The 20543-nt window shown below is 39.7% G+C and overlaps 1 protein-coding gene across 1 annotated transcript in view; it reads right to left on the minus strand.

Moving 5' to 3' along the window:
- Positions 1 to 5796: 5796 nt before the first annotated feature.
- LOC124798237 (gametogenetin-binding protein 2-like) overlaps positions 5797 to 20543 on the minus strand; it is a 103681-nt gene continuing 88934 nt past the window's right edge. The window contains exons 10-11 of the mRNA XM_047261555.1: positions 12695 to 12813; positions 5797 to 7057 (exon numbers count right to left, since the gene is read on the minus strand). Of these exons, the coding sequence (XP_047117511.1) occupies positions 6842 to 7057; positions 12695 to 12813 (335 nt within the window). The 3' untranslated portion in view covers positions 5797 to 6841. The remainder of the gene's footprint in view (positions 7058 to 12694; positions 12814 to 20543) is intronic.

The raw sequence follows: 20543 nt of genomic DNA on the forward strand, positions 1-20543 counted from the left end.
TTGAATGATGATGGCGTCCTCTTGGGTAAAATATTCCGGAGGTAAAATAGTCCCCCCATTCGGATCTCCGGGCGGGGACTACTCAGGAGGACGTCGTTATCAGGAGAAAGAAAACTGGCGTTCTACGGACTGGAGCGTGGAATGTCAGATCTCTTAATCGGGCAGGTAGGTTAGAAAATTTAAAAAGGGAAATGGATAGGTTAAAGTTCGATATAGTGGAATTAGTGAAGTTCGGAGGCAGGAGGAACAAGACTTTGGTCAGGCGAATACAGGGTTATAAATACAAAATCAAACGGGGGGAATGCAGGAGTAGGTTTAATAATGAATAAAAAAAATAGGAGTGCGGGCAAGCTACTACAAAACAGCATAGTGCACGCATTATTGTGGCCAAGATAGACACGAAGCCCACGCCTACCACAGTAGGACAAGTTTATATGCCAACTAGCTCTGCAGATGACGAAGAAATGTATGATGAAATAAAAGAAATTATTCAGATAGTGAAGGGAGACGAAAATTTAACAGTCATGGTGACTGGAATTCGGTAGTAGGAAAAGGAAGAGAAGGAAACGTAGTAGGTGAATATGGATTGGTGGGGGGGGGGGGGGGGGGGGGGGGGGGGGAAGAAATGAAGGAGGATGCCGTCTGGTAGAATTTTGCACAGAGCACAACTTAATGATAGCTAACACTTGGTTCAAGAATCATAAAAGAAGGTTGTATACATGGAAGAAGCCTGGAGATACTGACAGGTTTCAGATAGATTATATAATGGTAAGACAGAGATTTAGGAACCAGGTTTTAAATTGTAAGACATTTCTAGGGGCAGATGTGGACTCTGACCACAATCTACTGGTTATGAACTGTAGATTAAAACTGAAGAAACTGCAAAAAAGGTGGGAATTTAAGGAGATGGGACCTGGATAAACTGAAAGAACCAGAGGTTGTACAGAGTTTCAAGGAGAGCATAAGGGAACAATTGACAGGAATGGGGGAAAGAAATACAATAGAAGAAGAATGGGTAGCTTGAGGGATGAAGTAGTGAAGGCAGCAGAGGATCAAGTAGGTAAAAAGACAAGGGCTAGTAGAAATCCTTGGGTAACAGAAGAAATACTGAATTTAATTGATGAAAGGAGAAAATATAAAAATGCAGTAAATGAAGCAGGCAAAAAGGAATACAAACGTCCTCAAAAATGAGATCGACAGGAAGTGCAAAATGGCTAACCAGGGATGGCTAGAGGACAAATGTAAGGATGTAGAGGCTTATCTCACCAGGGGTAAGATAGATACAGCCTACAGGAAAATTAAAGAGACCTTTGGAGAAAAGAGAACCACTTGTATGAATATCAAGAGCTCAGATGGAAACCCAGTTCTAAGCAAAGAAGGGAAAGCAGAAAGTGGAAGGAGTATATGGAGGGTCTATACAACGGCGATGTACTTGAGGAAAATATTATGGAAATGGAAGCGGATGTAGATGAAGATGAAATGGGAGATATGATACTGCGTGAAGAGTTTGACAGAGCACTGAGAGACCTGAGTCGAAACAAGGCCCCGGGAGTAGACAAACATTCCATTAGAACTACTGACAGCCTCGGGAGAGCCAGTCCTGACAAAACTCTACCATCTGGTGAGCAAGATATATGAGACAGGCGAAATACCCTCAGACTTAAAGAAGAATATAATAATTCCAATCCCAAAGAAAGCAGGTGTTGACAGATGTGGAAATTACCGAACTATCAGTTTAATAAGTCACAGCTGCAAAATACTAACACAAATTCCTTTACAGAGGAATGGAAAAACTAGTAGAAGCCGACCTTGGGGAAGATCAGTTTGGATTCTGTAGAAATATAGGAACACGTGAGGCAATATTGACCCCTACGACTTATCTTAGAAGCTAGATTAAGGAAAGGCAAACTTACGTTTCTAGCATTTGTAGACTTAGAGAAAGCTTTTGACAATGTTGACTGGAATACTCTCTTTCAAATTCTGAAGGTGGCAGGGGTAAAATACAGGGAGCGAAAGGCTATTTACAATTTGTACAGAAACCAGATGGCAGTTATAAGAGTCAAGGAACATGAAAGGAAGCAGTGGTTGGGAAGGGAGTGAGACAGGGTTGTAGCCTCTCCCCAATGTTATTCAATCTGTATATTGAGCAAGGAGTGAAGGAAACAAAAGAAAAATTCGGAGTAGGTATTAAAATCCATGGAGAAGAAATAAAAACTTTGAGGTTTGCCTATGACATTGTAATTCTGTCAGAGACAGCAAGGGACTTGGAAGAGCAGTTGAACGGAATGGATAGTGTCTTGAAAGGATGATATAAGATGAACATCAACAAAAGTTAAAACGAGGATAATGGAATGTAGTCGAATTAAATCGGGTGGTGCTGAGGGAATTAGATTAGGAAATGAGACACTTAAAGTAGTAAAGGAGTTTTGCTATTTGGGGAGCAAAATAACTGATGATGGGTGAAGTAGAGAGGATATAAAATGTAGACTGGCAATGGGAAGGAAAGCGTTTGTGAAGAAGAGAAATTTGTTAATGTCAAGTATAGATTTAAATGTCAGGAAGTCGTTTCTGAAAGTATTTGTATGGAGTGTAGCCATGTATGGAAGTGAAACATGGACGATAAATAGTTTGGACAAGAAGAGAATAGAAGCTTTTAAAATGTGGTGCTACAGAAGAATGCTGAAGATTAGATGGTGTAGATCACATAACTAATGAGGAGGTATTGAATAGGATTGGGGAGGAAGAGAAATTTGTGGCACAACTTGACTAGTAGAAGGGATCAGTTGGTAGGACATGTTCTGAGGCATCAAGGGATCACCAATTTAGTATTGGAGGGCAGCGTGGAGGGTAAAAATCATAGAGGGAGACCAAGAGATGAATACACTAAGCAGATTCAGAAGGATGTAGGGTTGCAGTAGTTACTGGAGAGATGAAGCAGCTTACTCAGGATAGAGTAGCAAGGAGAGCTGCATCAAACCAGTCTCAGGACTGAAGACCACAACAACAACATAGGATTGGCAATGGAATACCACTGGTGAAATGGTGGGAAAAAGTTGTGTGTAGATAATTGTCATTTCCAGGCATGATAGAAGGTAGTCAAAACCCTAGCAAAGAATGGGTGGTTGTTGTCCTAGTCTGAGTGATATGGAGTAATTGGAGGCAGAGGGAGGGGATGGTGCTGCTTTGTGAATGGTTTATTGTGGTAGCTGGAGGGATCTGTTTACAGACTAGCTTTGGAGGGCTGTGGCTATCTGTGACAGCCTTATTGAGACATTCTGCATACTGAGCAAGTGATTGCTTGGTAATGGAGATGCAGTGTCTGAGGCAAGCAAGTCCATTACCATCTGAATCCCTACTTGCACTGTTCACACCACCTCCCTACACAAATCAACATCTCACACTCCCATAGCCTTGCTACCTTCACACAAAACAACTTGTAATGTCCTACAGACTCCAAACCCACCACATCATTCCCCAGAAATACGACCAATCATATTCTTCTTTGAGAGGAAGACAGACAAACCGATATCCTATTTCATATCCTCATGTGTCTATCCTCCAACCACATCCACAAACCAGCTAAAAAAGAACATCATCTTTTCCCAAAATCTCTCAGGATTGGAACAACTCAACCTAATTCTTCACCAGGTCTTCAACTACGTATCATCATATCTGGAAATGTCCGCCTCCTTAGCTGGATGGTCAGCGCGTCTGGCTGCCATCCAGCAGGCTGGGGTTTGATTCCATACCAGGTCAGAGATTTTATCCACTCGGAACTGTGCACTGTGTTGTCATCATCAACACGCAAGTCGCCTAGTGTGGCATCAACTGAAAAAACTTGCAACTCAGGCCGAAATCGCCCAGGTGCAGACTCCCAGCCACCAGTGCCATACAACCATTTCATATTCGTATACGGAAATAAACATTCTACCTTCAATCCTTCACAGTGCTCCAAAAGTTGTATTCTGCTGCCCAATTAATAGAGGACACATCCTGGTCCTTACTTACCCCATACCTAGTTCCCAGTCCTTGCCAGATGGGTTATATTCCTGTGGAAGATCCATGTTCAAGACCTGTACCCAACCAACAGACCCTATTCTAGTACTATGATGGGGTTGAATACGCCTATAACACAGGCAGGGTCACATGTGCAAGCAGTCTTGAGATATACCAGCTCTGCCTGTAACTTCTGCACACCCTTTTATGTGGGCATAGCTACCAACCAGCTGTCTGCTCAGATGAATGGCCACTGCCAAAGGGTGGCCAAGCGCAGAGTTGACCACCCCAGTAGAAAATCATGCCTCCAGGCACAACATGATACCCAGCTACTCTTCCTCTAAAATGAGCTTCTCAGAAGTACTTAAATGGGAACCGTCCTTACAACATATCTTCTATCCTGCACTCCTTCTGGCAGCAATTCCAGCCTGTCCAATATCCGCATTGACTTTGCAGTTTCTACACTGATACCCTCCTTTCCACAGTATACCCCTGTTCTACCCCCCCCCCCCCCCCCCTCTTTTCGTCCACTTCATTGTGTGACACCCACAACTCCTCCTGCCAGTGCCACGGTTAACTTACCATCATAACTTACCCTCACCACACTGCTATGCTCCCTTTGCCTCCTAGCTGTCAGCAACCCTTCACTCCCTCTCCCTGACACATTCCTCCTTTCAAAGCCAACAATCCATCAACCCAGTCAAGCTGCCAGTGCTGGTATAATGTAATTGGCTCTGACAGTGTATCCTATGTTGTGTATCAGTTAGTACTAAAGAGTGGCATCATCCAAAAGCTTAGCAAAATTTTGAACAATGTTTCCGTGCTATCAGCTGCCAATGCCTCACGAGTTGTTACATTTACTCACTTAAATAATCTGAAAAGTTTGTCATGTCTTGATTGTTATAATCCATCAGGTTGTAGAGGTTCCCCCCCCCCCGGCATTATAAGCTTCTTCAAAGTAAACATTAATACAGCACTAATACCTGGAGGTGTAGTCTGGTTATTTTATTTGATTTTTCTTTCAAGACACCCTTTTGTGTACAGTAATTCCAATTTTTTTTAGAACTTTTAAAAAATTTGTTTTGCTATCTTGCTTTTACTTGTCTTAAGTTACTGCTAAAATCTGTTGCACAATCTTTTTTTATGTCCCTGACTAAGTTTCTTTCAAACATACATAGCTAAACAGCTAATTCACCAAATCTTTTGGCAGTGTCTTTAGTTAATAACAGCCAGGTAGTTTGAAGTCTCAGATAAGCTTGGTAATGTACCTAAAAATTTTACCAGCATAAAAAAAGCTGCCAAAGAATATTTATTCCTAGCTACAGGTTCATTATGTAACTCATTACACAGAAAGGCTCTGAGCACTATGGGACTTAACATCTGAGGTCATCAGTCCCCCATTACACAGACTTTTCAGCCTTGCTATGAGAGGCGATAAACTCATCTATTGTCCAAAAGGTGAAGAAATCAGTGAAAATCTGTAGCAACCGCTCTATTTAGTTGGCTTCAAATTCCTGCTTTAAATAATTCCATGCATCATATCCATCATTCTTTGTTAGCAGCATCATTAATAGCTCTTGTTATAACAGACTTTGTGGTAAAAATGATAATATTACCTGCAGAGAAGGAAAAATCTTTTCTTAGTTATGGTTATGGCCTAACTATCATATAAAACACTGAGTTTACAAGACATTTAATTTACTAAAAAGAAAACAATTAACACAAATCTTACAACTTTATTAACTGTAGTGCACAATAATGTTATAATAATTAACATTTTGTAGTATCATTTACATAATTTCAATTTTTAAATATTTTACATTGATATCATTGGAATGGGAAGTTTGTTTGTGAATATATACTACCAGTATTAAAATCAGGATGCATTTTCATGTTAATTAGAATACATACGAGATGCAAACAGAACATAATGAAATAACTGTTCTTACAGAAAAATCTGCTTGCCAAGGGAATTAACTGTCTTTCCTTTGACAAACTATTTATTCTGTTTTATTAATGATATATGAAGACAGCTGGTATTAGAATATGGCTCTGGAATGCAATCAGTACCATGCCACAAAACAGCACAAATCACTTCACCATTCAATATAAATATCCCAAAATAACAACAGATTAGCATAATAAATATTTCAAAGGAGTAACTCTTCATAATATTTGGTCTTTTGCCATAGCTATATATAAACACAGCTCTTGCACCTCTGAGAACTCTGAAGAAAACAAAAGAATAATGGTTAATCAGAACTGTATACCCAAATATCAAAATATTTCCATTCGGAACATGCATATGAGAGCAGATGTTCACCTGAGAAAGGTTTTATGCACAGACCTTAAAAAAATTCTTCAGCAGTCTCCCTAGGGCAATATACAGCATATTTATAAAATACTGACATCACATAATGCTTGTGGTCTTTAATGGTCTCAATACAAAACAAAGTATTCTTTAAAATACATGAAAAAGGAATGATTACTTAAAAGCAGAAAATACATGGCAGTAACTGGACATCTGATGCCAAAACTGCCATCAGAATTACCATGTAAATCAGTAAAAATGTGATTTAACAGCAAAACTGGTATAATATAAGATACAACACCGGAGGAATGTGAAATAGGTCACTGAGAAGGACAGGTAAATAACAGTCTCAGGTTCACAGGAAACCACTTGTATACTGGCACTTCAGTACAAATTGACATGCCCGACAATTTTTTTTGAACCTCAGTATATAAACAAAGATTGCAAAAAAAAGATATATAAACAATCCCAATACACAGTATTCAAAACCACAAAAAAGTTGTACGTTTCCCAAATGCAAGCTGCCAATCATTTTCAAAAACTAGTTTGATGCACAATAGTGGGCCGTAATCCAAATGGTCTCGGCACCGGTGGCTTCACACAGAGCAGGTCAAACCGCTTCTTCAGCACCTGCCTTAGTTGCTGCCTCTTCTCTGTCAAATGGAGCATCCTTGCTTTGAACTCTTGTATTTCTTCTGGTGGAATATAACTTTCTTCTCCATCATCGTCATCATCGGAAGAACGCAATTCCTGTAATAAAAAAATTACTCATTAATTTTACTAGTTTCCATAAAGTATCAGCAAAGCTGCTGGAGTGGGATGTACAAAAGCTTAAATTGAAAACAAAATTAATTTCTTCAATTGAACTTCAGTCATGCAGTGCGTATAAAATCTATGAATAGGGTGAATAACACAGTAACAGTGAAATCCAAGAAAAATTATACATAAAATAAAAGCCCCTTCATGAGGACTCTCGAACAGAGAAAGAAATACATGCAGGTCTAACAACTGCTAACAGAGCACTTTACAATTTTACTAAAATTTTAAGAAAAAGTGCACTTTGCACCAATTTCAAAATTTGTTTATATCAATCCACTATAACTAGTATCATTACATGGACCTAAAGCTTAAATTTTAGGAAATAATATAGCAAAAAAAACTATCAACATTCATAAGAAAATAGCAAGAAATATTTTTGAGTTGTGACAGATGAAGATAGCAGAGAATGAAAGATTAGTAAAAATAAGAACTATTGGTGTTATACAAACACTGTGATGATATCACAATGCCAAAGACAATATAATGGCAAAGATACAAACATAGAAACACTGTGAGTGTGGTGGCCATCAGTTTCACATTCTCGTCATAGAAGTTAACTGTTCTGTCTCTTTCTCGTAGTGCAGGAGTGTAGTATCGTTCCCTGATGAAGTATCTTGTCCAGCAAGTCTCTGATCCCAAAGTGTGTTTCTAGCTTTCCCATTATGATGCCTTTAGCATTGTGGCATTACATTGTTTGTACAACTCCCACAGTTCTTATTTTTGGTAATCCTCCATTTTCTGGTATCTTCATCACCTTTACCGGCCTGTGATGAAACTCAGCAGAGAACTTCTAAAGATGCCAACAACACTGTCACACAAATAGACCCTACACACCTAATACAATGAGAAGGAAGTTTTATCAGGCACTCTAATGTAAACTGGTTCATAACAGGAGCCGTTAGTCTGCAGGGGCAAGCCCATGAGATTTTGCAGGTGCTGATGATCACAATAACATACTGACCAACTAACTGTTAACATATTGCAATACCAATTATGAGGTGTTGTGAATAGCGTATAACTTACTTTCTGCTGTTTGCCCTACTGCCCGAACAAAGTCTCAGATGCGTTTTGCCTCACTGCAGCATCTTTTCCCATCTGCCATTATGCTTTTACAGTCACTTAGTCCATTATCTTCAGGTGGGAGCATGTTAATGGGAGACTGTTACAGGCATATAGATAACAGCATATACATGCATCCTGTGATCCTATCAAATTCCAGCCTGAATTTAACATTCAAAAACTTAAATTCTGTCGGAATATTGCCATTCTCTTCTGGCAACAGAGCAGAAAAAGAAAGACTACTAGCTGTGGAAACAGTTGGTGTCAATCTGTGTATGTAGTGCAAAATGGTACCTATGCAGCAAGCCTATCAGCTTTTCATCTACTTTAGTTTCAGTGCAGGCTGTTACAGCTACTTCCCACACTACACAACACATTTTGTTAAAATTCAACATATTTTCAAGGTACCAAAGTTTCTCCTAACAAAAGGACAAGTTCTAAAAACAGAGCCATTTTCTTGGTCGTTGGGTGGCTACAGTTGCTGGCTATTCTTCATCAGAAAGTGGCACCTACTCTCCACTCTTTTCTTAATGATAGCTTGAAGTTAAGTAATAGTGTCAACTAAAGTACGTGGAGGAAAGGGCAGTGCACAGTAATGACTGAGGTGGAACTAAAGGGAATCAAAACAGCAACATGGAGAGAAATGGCTCCAAACAAAGGGCTAATCAAGGGTAATAAGTTCTTGAACTAGTACAATGAGGAAGGTGGTTGCTTTACTCAAAAGATATAAAACTCAACCTCTGTGATGCAAAACTGTGTCCATACTAAACCCTACAATAACCACCAACAGCACCTCCACTGCACATTCTCCAATTCATAACACAAAAAAAGTGTTTACAGCCTTGGTATCCATATATATTGATGTGTTAAGCAAACTGCCTTATCCAATATGCAAAATTTCATGTTCAGGGAATCACAAAAAGGCACTGTTTTCCCCACTTAGTCCACAAATGGATCTCAAGAGCTATATTGTTTCAGGCTGATGGTACACCTTTCACAAACAGTGACTCGCCACAAAAACCCTATTATCCTCGTGCTATCTTTTGTTGTACCCTGAAATATTAAATTCAATCTTTCGGAACAGCTTCACACCAAATCACAACGCAATTCCTAATTTCAAATGTTGCACAGATGCGAAAATGGCAGTTACAAAAAGAAATGAGTGTAGAATAGAAAAACAGTTAACATTGTTCAATATAGGAAATACAAGGTCTGATGGGTGCCCTTTATGACTCTATACTGACTATGCAGGGTCATATGCCTCATCTTTTAGCTTCAGTTTACTGTAGGTTCCTGTAATGACAGAGTGTACCATGTGACTGGAAAAAGATGCAGGTAATTGCAGTGTTGTACAGAACACTGAAATTGTTAGACCTGTTGGTCTAGTGGCAAAGCATGTGCCTGGAACCTGAAAGGTTAAGATGTCAATTTCCTATCAGACATTGGAATATTTCAATCTACCTCCAACTCATCTTTCATTTCTTAATGACGTGAAGATTTCACAGGAATGACACGGCCGCTGGACTGAGCACTACTTGTAATAGTGGCTTGTACTGAGGTGTCATGGTGAGATGCTCCCTGTGTTTGGATCACTGGTGTTTACTTCGTCAACCATGCGCCTTTGCCTACCAAATATTTTTGAGTCCTTACTAAATCTGCGATGTGATTGAGGCCACATGCTGCAGTTCATTTTGGCATGTTCTCTGCTACTTTGGTTGGTCTGTGTAGCAAACCTACATAATCCTGATAGACTTCAGTGTAATGTAGGAACCTTGGTGAGCTCAACATTTAGCAGGTGTTAACATGTAGTGACTGTTCGCGAGAAACTTCCACACTGTTACTATTAAGTGTAGTTTGTTGTTCTTGCTACACCATTCTATTGTCCACAGTTACACCAATGCATTAACGATACATCAGCATCCTGAACTTGTTAAACCTAATGGTCATTTGATAGTAATTCTCACTTTGCATTATTCGTGCATGCACTTTTAAATTTAGGTATTTCATATTTCTGAAGTTAAACACTTCCACTCAAGTGAACACTTGTGCTCTACTTCTGTGGTGTTTTGGGGGAGGCTTGTGCGGTCTTTCACTTGCTACCTTGTTTGTGTTCTGATTGTATGTTTTAGAATAAATACTGGTTATGTACTGTGTTCACAAATGCAGACAGTAATGCCTTTTCATAATTTCCCAGTTAGTAGCCTAGTGCAATGGTATCTTCTGTCTATTTACAGCAAGTCAAAATTTTATTTTTCATTTCGCTATTGGTGAATACTCAATCTCAAAATCATCCACACTGGATTTAAATATTTTCTTTGCTTTAGTATTTGTGGCTTAAAAATGATTTCTGTTGCATGTTCGCGCGCGCGCGCGCGGGTGTGTGTGTGTGTGTGTGTGTGTGTGTGTGTGTGTGTGTGTGTGTGTGTGTGTTGTTTAGGGGACTGTGTACAATGTCATCCACTTGCTATGTAAATCTAATTTGTATTCCGTACGTTCCACAACCTGTTCTTAATTGATCTCTCACCTGGGCACCTAAAAGTAAAGCTCTTGTTGATAACAAAGGTTTATGTTCTATTAAAGAATTCTGCTCTGTCCAATTCATAGATACGCATAATAATTTTTCTTTAAAATATTTTTATTAACATGCTCCTCTGTCCGCTTCACAGACGTGTATAGTTTGTTTCTTTTTTTAAACATGTGGTTGTTTCACCCGTGTTTTAGTACTGGTCATAAAACATTTTACTTTGTCTGCTTCATATATGTGTACATTCTTTTTTTTAAAAAAACTTTGGATTAATGGTTTCCACATCTGCTTCACAGATGTGTGTAATCTGTGGTTTCACTCATGTTTTGATAAGTTTGGAACATATTGTTGAGTCTGCTCGTTTATAGATTAAGTGCTAGGAAGTCTTTTCTGAAGGTTTTTGTCTCAAGTTTAGCCATGTATACAAGTGAAATGGTTGTCATTCCCTCTGACAACCATGCCTCCATCCTTGCTACCCTCCCTGTTTTCCTTTCCCTGTTGCTTCATAACCTGGGTTGTGAGTAACTGAATCCACTTTCCCTTCTCCCCTTTCTTTCCCCTCTCTCCTGCTTGATGAAGGAACATTTGTTCCGAAAGCTAGGAATGTAAATTTTCGGTTCTGTTTTTTGTGTATCTATCGGCTGTACTGAGCTGAGGTAAGTACTGGCCAGCCCCTCTATCTCTTTGTTAGAAGATAAAATAGATAGCTCATGTAACTAATGAGGAGGTACAGAATAGCATTGGTGAGAAAAGAAATTTTTGCACATCTTGACTAAACGAAGGGATCTGTTGATAGGACATGTCCCGAACGTAAAGGATCACCAATTTAGTATTGTAAGGAAATGTGGAAGGTAAAAATTGTATAGGGAGACCAAGACAAGAATACAGTAAGCAAGGCTCAAAAGAATGTGGGTTGCATTAGTTATTTGGAAATGAAGAAGCTTGCACAGGATAGGGTAGTACGGAGAGCTGCATCAAAAGTCTTCAGACTAAAGACCATAACAACAGGTGGCATCTTTCCTGAAGTGACACAAGCTTCTAGAGATTTGCTTTGCTTCTATAGCCATTCCTGCTTTGCAATTTTGCATTTCTTACGAACTTCCTTTTTTTAGACCTCTGTATTCTCTTTTACTGGCATTTTCAAATTTGTCATTCCGTCAGTTAAATTCATTTTATGTCAACCAAATATTTTTACTGGCCTTGCCTTTTTGCCTATTTGATCCTCTGATGCCTTCTCTACTTCAACTCTCAAAGCTACCTGATGGTCTCCATTGTCAATTGCTCCCTTTGAAACTCCTGTCAACCAATTGTTGTGGTCTCCATTGTCTATTGCTCCCTTTGAAACTCCTGTCAACCAATTGTTGTTTCAATGTATCCAGATCCTATCTCCTTAAATCATAAGAATCAAATTTAATTGTAATTCATACCCAAAATAAGTCACTTACAAGTTCCTAGTCTAAGCAATTCTCAAGTACTGTTTGTTTGTCTGGCACCCTTACCAAATTGGACTAATGAAGGAGAAATTCAAAGACCAACTGTACAATTCTTCATGGGTTGATTTTATTTAATTAATTCAGGAAGACAAAAACAACAATAGTCTTAGTTCACTGTTGCCCACACTGAAACTGAGTTTATTTAGTGGTTTTGTTCCCTGTGATTCTACTAAACCCAATCAGTACCCTTAAGTAGTAGTAAGAGACCATTTAATAGTTCCTTATTAGACACGATTTCTTCAAACTCTGTGTAAATGCAATGTTCAAAATTTCATGTAGACTAATTCTACACATTTTGTAACACCACATCCTCAAGGCATTCAATGATTAAATACAGAATTCACTTAAAACTTACACAATTCATGGAATATTTAATAACAATTTGACAAGCCATTCTACTTACTCATTAGGCCTACATGAATGAAGCAGATAGTTACTTATCTGTAGGAGAATGAAAAATTCAAACAGTGCAGTGTGATTAGCTTGACCTACCTCAAGCATCTGCTGCAGGGATAGTAACTGCACACCATTGTGGTAGCTCCCATTCTTCACAGTGTTGTGACTAAGGGTGCAAGTGTGAGAGTCACTGAGCTGATCCGAAAGGTTGTCTCCTGTTGACAAAAGTTTCTTTAGATTAGCCAGTCATTCAATACTACAACATAGCTACTTTTATATCAACAACTCTCAGTCACAGGTGTCATTCAGAACCCAGATTAAGGAAAGCATAAACGACTGTTTGGAACAAGCAACACTGGTATCTTTAGAAAAAAGAAAAAAAAACTGGTGACATATTAGCCAGAAGATTATTCAAGAAATTAATTTATTCTGTACATTTCATTTTAAGCATATGGCAAAACTACAGAAAAATATTAAACACAAACAACAAAAAATAAGCTAGAAAAAATAAAATAATGAGATAGTATAGAACCAGTACTGGCCAAAAAAATCAAACTCCCATCCATAAAACAGCTACAAATTTCTGATTACTTTACATATAAGTTAACACGTTATATGTTTGATGTTAGGTGTGTGGGTGAGAAAAAGTTTAAAAAAGGTTTGAATTATGTTTAAATGTTTGTAGGAAACTGCTAAGTGCTCTCATTGTCTACACTGTAGGAGTATACTACGGATTGGGGGGGGGGGGGGGGGGGGATTTGCACTCTGTTTGCTAGTTTTTTTCCATTCATCTCAATGTTTATGGAGTAACATTTCCTGAACTGCTTGTCTTACAATGATGATTCTGCAGATACATACAGTAGTATATATGTGGATACTGTTTGCAAAACATGTTGTGAATACAGTTAGTAGCACCAGCATCATGTCTGATGCTGAAGTTTTACTGCATGAACAGCACGGAAACTTTAAGTTAAGATTATACCTCTTAATGTGTAGATTATGACAGTACTTCAAATTTTTAAACTCAGTCAATAATTCTATAAAATGCTGGAACTGCTCCTAGAAGCATTACATAGGCAACGTGCAACTAGAACTGAGCACAATGAAGCACAATCCGGGTTAGCCATTTAGTAATGGCAGATTACAGCAAGTGATACACAGAGATGTAAAGGGTAATTCCTTAATGGAACATATTTTCGCATTTAGAGGAGAAAGTTGGTGATTGGAATATCATGAGAAGATTACATTGCAACGGAAAACGGCTTTCTTTTAATGACGTCCAGCCCTAATCCTGTATCATTTCACTGACACTCTCACCCCTATTTCGCGATAATACAAAACGTACAGCCCTTCTTTGAACTTTTTCAATGTACTCCATCAGTCCTATCTGGGAAGGATCCCTACTGCACAACAGTATTCTAAAAGAGGACAGAGAAGCATAGTGTCAGCAGTCTCCTTAATAGATCTGTTACATTTCCTAAGTGTCCTGCCAATAATACACAGTCTTTTGTTAGCCTTCCCCACATTTTCTAAGTGTTCCTTCCAATTTAAGTTGTTCATAATAGTAATTCCTAGGTATTTAGTTGAATTTACGGCCTTTAGATTTGACTGATTTATCGTGTAACCGAAGTTTAATGAATTCCTTTTACCACTCATGTGGATGACCTCACAATTTGATTTTCTGATGACTTTATTAGTCAATAAACCACAGCGTCATCTGCAAACAACCTAAGATGGCTGCTCAGTTTGTCTCCCAAATTGTTTATACAGATGTTGTTGTGGTCTTCAGTCCCGAGACTGGTTTGATGCAGCTCTCCGTGCTACTCTATCCTGTGCAAGCTTCTTCATCTCCCAGTACCTACTGCAACCTACAACCTTTTGAATCTGCTTAGTGTATTCATCTCTTAGGCTCCCTCTACGATTTTTACCCTCCGCGCTGCCCTCCAATACTAAATCCAATACTAAATTGGTGATCCCTTGATGCCTTAGACATGTCCTACCAACCGATCCCTTCTTCTAGTCAAGTTGTGCCACAAACTTCTCTTCTCCCCAATCCTATTCAATACCTCCTCATTAGTTATGTGATCTACCCATCTAATCTTCAGCATTCTTCTGTAGCACCACATTTCAAAAGCTTCTATTCTCTTCTTGTCCAAACTATTTATCGTCCACGTTTCACTTCCATACATGGCTACACTCCACTATACTCTATGTTAACAAATTTCTCTTCTTCAGAAACACTTTCCTTGCCATTACCAGTCTACATTTTATATCCTCTCTACTTCGACCATCATCAGTTATTTTGCTCCCCAAATAGCAAAACTCGTTTACTACTTTAAGTGTCTCATTTCCTAATCTAATACCCTCCGCATCACCCGACTTAATTCGACTACATTCCATTATCCTTGTTTTGCTTTTGTTGATGTTCATCTTATATTCTCCTTTCAAGACTCTGTCCATTTCGTTGAACTCCTCTTCCAAGTCCTTTGCTGTCTCTGACAGAATTACAATGTCATCGGCAAACCTCAAAGTTTTTATTTCTTCTCCATGGATTTTAATACCTACTCCGAATTTTTTCTTTTGTTTCCTTCACTGCTTGTTCAATATACAGATTGAATAACATTGGCGAGAGGCTACAACCCTGTCTCACTTCCTTCCCAACCACTGCTTCCCTTTCATGCTCCTCGACTCTTATAACTGCCATCTGTTTTCTGTACAAATTGTGAATAGCCTTTCGCTCCCTATATTTTACCCCTGCCACCTTCAGAATTTGAAAGAGAGTATTCCACTCAACATTGTCAAAAGCTTTCTCTAAGTCTACAAATGCTAGAAACGTAGGTTTGCCTTTCCTTAATCTAGCTTCTAACAAGGGTACCTCCCCATCGCACCCCCCTCCGATTTAGTTATAAGTTGGCACAGTCGATAGGCCTTGAAAAACTGAACACAAATCAATCGAGAAAACAGGAAGAAGTTGTGTGGAACTATGAAAAAATAAGCCAAATATACAAACTAAGTAGTCCATGTGCAACATATGCAACATCAAGGACACTGTGCGCTCTAGAGCGCTGTGGTCCTGTGGTTAGCGTGAAGAGCTGCAGAACGAGTGGTCCTTGGTTTAAGTCTTCCCTCCAGTGAAATGTTTACTTTCTCTATTTTTGCAAAGTTATGATCTGTCCGTTCGTTGTTTGACGTCTCTGTTCACTGTAATAAGTTTAGTATCCTTGTTTTGCGACCACACCGCAAAACCGTGCCATTAGTAGACGAAAGGACGTGCCATTCCAATGGGAACCGGAAACATTTGATCCCAAGGTCATAGGTCAACTGATTCCTCCACAGGAAAACACGTCTGATATATTCTATACGACACTGGTGATGGCATGTGCGTCACATGACAGGAATATGTTGTCGACCCACATAACTTGTACACTTGGTGAATGGGTAAAAAGATTCTTCTACCTTACCCGATTTAGGTTTTCTTGTGGATGTGATAACCACTCCCAAAAATGTAATGAAAACATAAGAGTTTGTCACATAAACTGAAAATAAAAAGTTAAAATTTTCACTTGAAAAGCAACTGGAATCACTCAACAGAGGAAAGTCCACTGGACCTGGCGGGATATCAATTCGATTCTACACAGAGTACGCGAAAGAACTTGCCCCCCTTCTAACAGCCGTGTACCGCAAGTCTCTAGAGGAACGGAAGGTTCCAAATGATTGGAAAAGAGCACAGGTAGTCCCAGTCTTCAAGAAGGGTCGTCGAGCAGATGCGCAAAACTATAGACCTATATCTATGACGTCGATCTGTTGTAGAATTTTAGAACATGTTTTTTGCTCGCGTATCATGTCATTTCTGGAAACCCAGAATCTACTATGTAGGAATCAACATGGATTCCGGAAACAGCGATCGTGTGAGACCCAACTCGCCTTATTTGTTCATGAGACCCAGAAAATATTAGATACAGGCTCCCAGGTAGATGCTATTTTTCTTGACTTCCGGAAGGCGTTCAATACAGTTCCACACTGTCGCCTGATAAACAAAGTAAGAGCCTACGGAACATCAGACCAGCTGTGTGGCTGGATTGAAGAGTTTTTAGCAAACAGAACACAGCATGTTGTTATCAATGGAGAGACGTCTACAGACGTTAAAGTAACCTCTGGCGTGCCACAGGGGAGTGTTATGGGACCATTGCTTTTCACAATATATATAAATGACCTAGTAGATGGTGTCTGAAGTCCCATGCGGCTTTTCGCGGATGATGCTGTAGTATACAGAGACGTTGCAGCATTAGAAAATTGTAGCGAAATGCAGGAAAATCTGCAGCGGATAGGCACTTGGTGCAGGGAGTGGCAACTGACCCTTAACATAGACAAATGTAATGTATTGTGAATACATAGAAAGAAGGATCCTTTATTATATGATTATATTGTAGCGGAACAAACACTGGTAGCAGTTACTTCTGTAAAATATCTGGGAGTATGCGTGCAGAACGATTTGAAGTGGAATGATCATATAAAATTAATTGTTGGTAAGGCGGGGTACCAGGTTGAGATTCATTGGGAGAGTCCTTAGAAAATGTAGTCCATCAACAAAGGAGGTGGCTTACAAAACACTCGTTCGACCTATACTTGAGTATTGCTCATCAGTGTGGGATCTGTACCAGATCGGGTTGACGGAGGAGATAGAGAAGATCCAAAGAAGAGCGGCGTGTTTCGTCACAGGGTTATTTGGTGACTGTGATAGCGTTACAGAGATGTTTAACAAACTCAAGTGGCAGACTCTGCAAGAGAGGCGCTCTGCATCGCGGTGTAGCTTGCTCGCCAGGTTTCGAGAGGGTGCGTTTCTGGATGAGGTATTGAATATATTGCTTCCCCCTACTTATACCTCCCGAGGAGATCACAAATGTAAAATTAGAGAGATTAGAGCGTGCACGGAGGCTTTCAGACAGTTGTTCTTCCCGCGAACCATACGCGACTGGAACAGGAAAGGGAGGTAATGACAGTGCCCTACGCCACACACCGTTGGGTGGCTTGCGGAGTATAAATGTAGATGTAGATGTAGATTTTAACCAAGGACCTCCCGTTCCGCAGCTGCTGACGCTAACCACGGGACCACAACGCCCTTGAGCTGTTTTCGTCCTTGATGTTGCCTATGTTGCACATGGACTACGTAGTTTGTATATTTTACTTATTTTTTCATAGTTTCACACAGCTTCTTCCTGTTTTCTCAACTGATTTGTGTTCAGTTTTTCAAGGCCTATCCACTGTGCCAACTTATAACAAAATCTGAGGGGGGTGCTATGGGGAGGTTCCCTTGTAAGATAAGTCGTAGGGTCAGTATTGCCTCACATGTTCCAATATTTCTACAGAATCCAAACTGATCTTCCCCGAGGTCGGCTTCTACTAGTTTTTCCATTCGTCTGTACAGAATTCGCGTTAGTATTTTGCAGCTGTGGCTTATTAAACAGATTGTTCGGTAATTTTCACATCTGTCAACACCTGCTTTCTTTGGGATTGGAATTATTATATTCTTCTTGAAGTCTGATGGTATTTCGCTTGTCTCATACATCTTGCTCATCAGATGGTAGAGTTTTGTCAGGACTGGCTCTCCCAAGGCTGTCAGTAGTTCTAATGGAATGTTGTCTACTCCCGGCGCCTCGTTTCGACTCAGGTCTTGTACAGATAAGAAACAGCAAAGGGCCTATAACACTACCTTGGGGAATGCCACAAAACGCTTCTGTTGTACTCTGGACTTCCCGTCAATTACTACTAACTGTGACACCTCTGACATGAAATCGCAAATCCAGTCTGAAATCGCGAATCCAGTCACATAACTGAGACGATGTTCCATCAGCACATAATTTCACTACAAGCCACTTCTGTGGTACAGTATCAAAAGCCTTCTGGAAATCCAGAAATACGGAATCGATCTGAAATCCCTCGTCAATAGCATTCAACACTTCATGCGAGTAAAGAGCTAGCTGTGTTTCACAAGAATGATGTTTTCTAAATCCGTGTTCACTGTGTGTCAACAGACTGTTTTCTTCGAGGTAATTCATAATGTCCGGACACATTATATGTTCCAAAATCCTGCTGCATATCAACATTAATGATACGGGCCTGTAATTTAGTGGATTACTCCTACTACCCTTCTTGAATAGTGGTGTGAACTGTGCAACTTTCCAGTCTTTAGGTATGGATCTTTCACAGGGTGAATGGTTGTATATGATTGTTAAGTACGGACCAGAAGGCTTGCTTTTATTAAGTGATTTAAGTTGCTTCACTACTCCGAGGATATCTACTTCTACATTACTCATGCTGGCAGCTGTTCTTGATTCGAATTCTGTAATATTCACTTCGTCTTCTTTTGTGAAGGCATTTTGGAAGACTGTGTCTAGTAACTCTGCTTTGGCAGCACTGTCGTCTATAGTATCTCCAATGCTATCACGGAGAGAAGGCATTGATTGTCTCTTGCCACTAACATACTTTACATGCAACCAGAATCTCTTTGGATTTTCTGCCAGGTTTCGAGACAAAGTTTCCTTGTGGAAACTATTACAAGCATCTCACACTGAAGTCCGTGCTAAATTTCGAGCTTCTGTAAAACATCACCAATCTTGGAGATTTACATCACTTTAAATTTGGCATGTGTTTTTCGTTGTTTCTGCAAAATGTTCTGACAAGTTTTGTGTACCAAGGAAAATCAGCTGCGTCGTTTGTTAATTTATCTGGTACAAATGAACAATAAGCTACTCAAATCACTTTTAGGATATAAACAAATTTGCTATGACTAAAAGAATATACAAATAAGAAGCTTTATAATTAGAGAGACATAACAGTGACATTGCTGTGTGTCCTCTTTTTGTTGATGGAGCACAAATACATTCTCATGGTGAAGGTTGAATAAACAAGAAAGCAACCTGCGGAAGATTGCTGCTTTGCTGTTACCGCCTCACCCTCCTCCTCTGCCGCCTCACCCTCCTCCTCTGAAGGACTCCTTTCCACAAGCTCCTACTGTGAAACACACTACAATTCCATAAACTCTTTGATGGTCATTTCTTGGCTGTGGTCTTCTCATCAATATCATTGTTATTCACTTCTCGTCCCATGCTCTTGGCTGAAGACACAATCTCATTGACTGCAGGCTCCACAGTTACTAACTCAAATGCTTCAGTGTCAAATTCGTGAATGCACTCTGGCCAAAACTTCTTCCAAGCAGAATTAAGAGTTCTTTGAGTAACCCCTTCCCATGCCATATCAGACATCCTGACACAGGCAGCAATGTTGAAGTGAAATTTCCAATATTCTCTGAAAGTGAGCTTGGTAGCTTCGGTCAACTCAAAGCAATGCTCAAAGAGTGCTTTAGCGTAGAGCTCCTTAAAAATTAGGTTAGAAATAATCTACTGGTCCATAGGCTGGAGTAATGGAGCGGTGTTGGAGGCAGAAATTTGATCTTGATGAACTGAAATTCTTCAAGGAGGTGTTCTTATAGGCCTGGAGAATGGACAGGAGCACTGCCCATTACAAGCAAGGATTGAAATGGCAGATTCATCTCATTCAAATATTTCACCAAAGGACCAATCACTTCATTGATGCAATCACAAAAAAGATTGTGTGTCACCCAAGTCTTTTTGTTTAACCTCCACATTGCATTTTATCTGCTCTTCTGGACATTACACTTCTTGAAGGTTCATGGAGCTTCTGAATGTAAACAAGCAGCAGTGTAATTTTCAAATTGCTGCTTGCATTGGCACAGAATATCAGTGTGACATGGTCTTTCATTGGCTTGTGTTGTAAAGGTATGCTTCAACATCTTTTTCCACAACAGACACCTCTCGTTGCAATTAAAAACCTGTTGCGGCAGATAACCCTAAGAACACACGAGCACCTTGAAGATGCTGATGAAGTTCTCTACGGCCTATGTGTCAGAAGTGGCTGCTTTGCCTCA

The sequence above is a fragment of the Schistocerca piceifrons genome, chromosome 1 (assembly GCF_021461385.2).
Source record: "Schistocerca piceifrons isolate TAMUIC-IGC-003096 chromosome 1, iqSchPice1.1, whole genome shotgun sequence".
NCBI lineage: Eukaryota > Metazoa > Arthropoda > Insecta > Orthoptera > Acrididae > Schistocerca > Schistocerca piceifrons.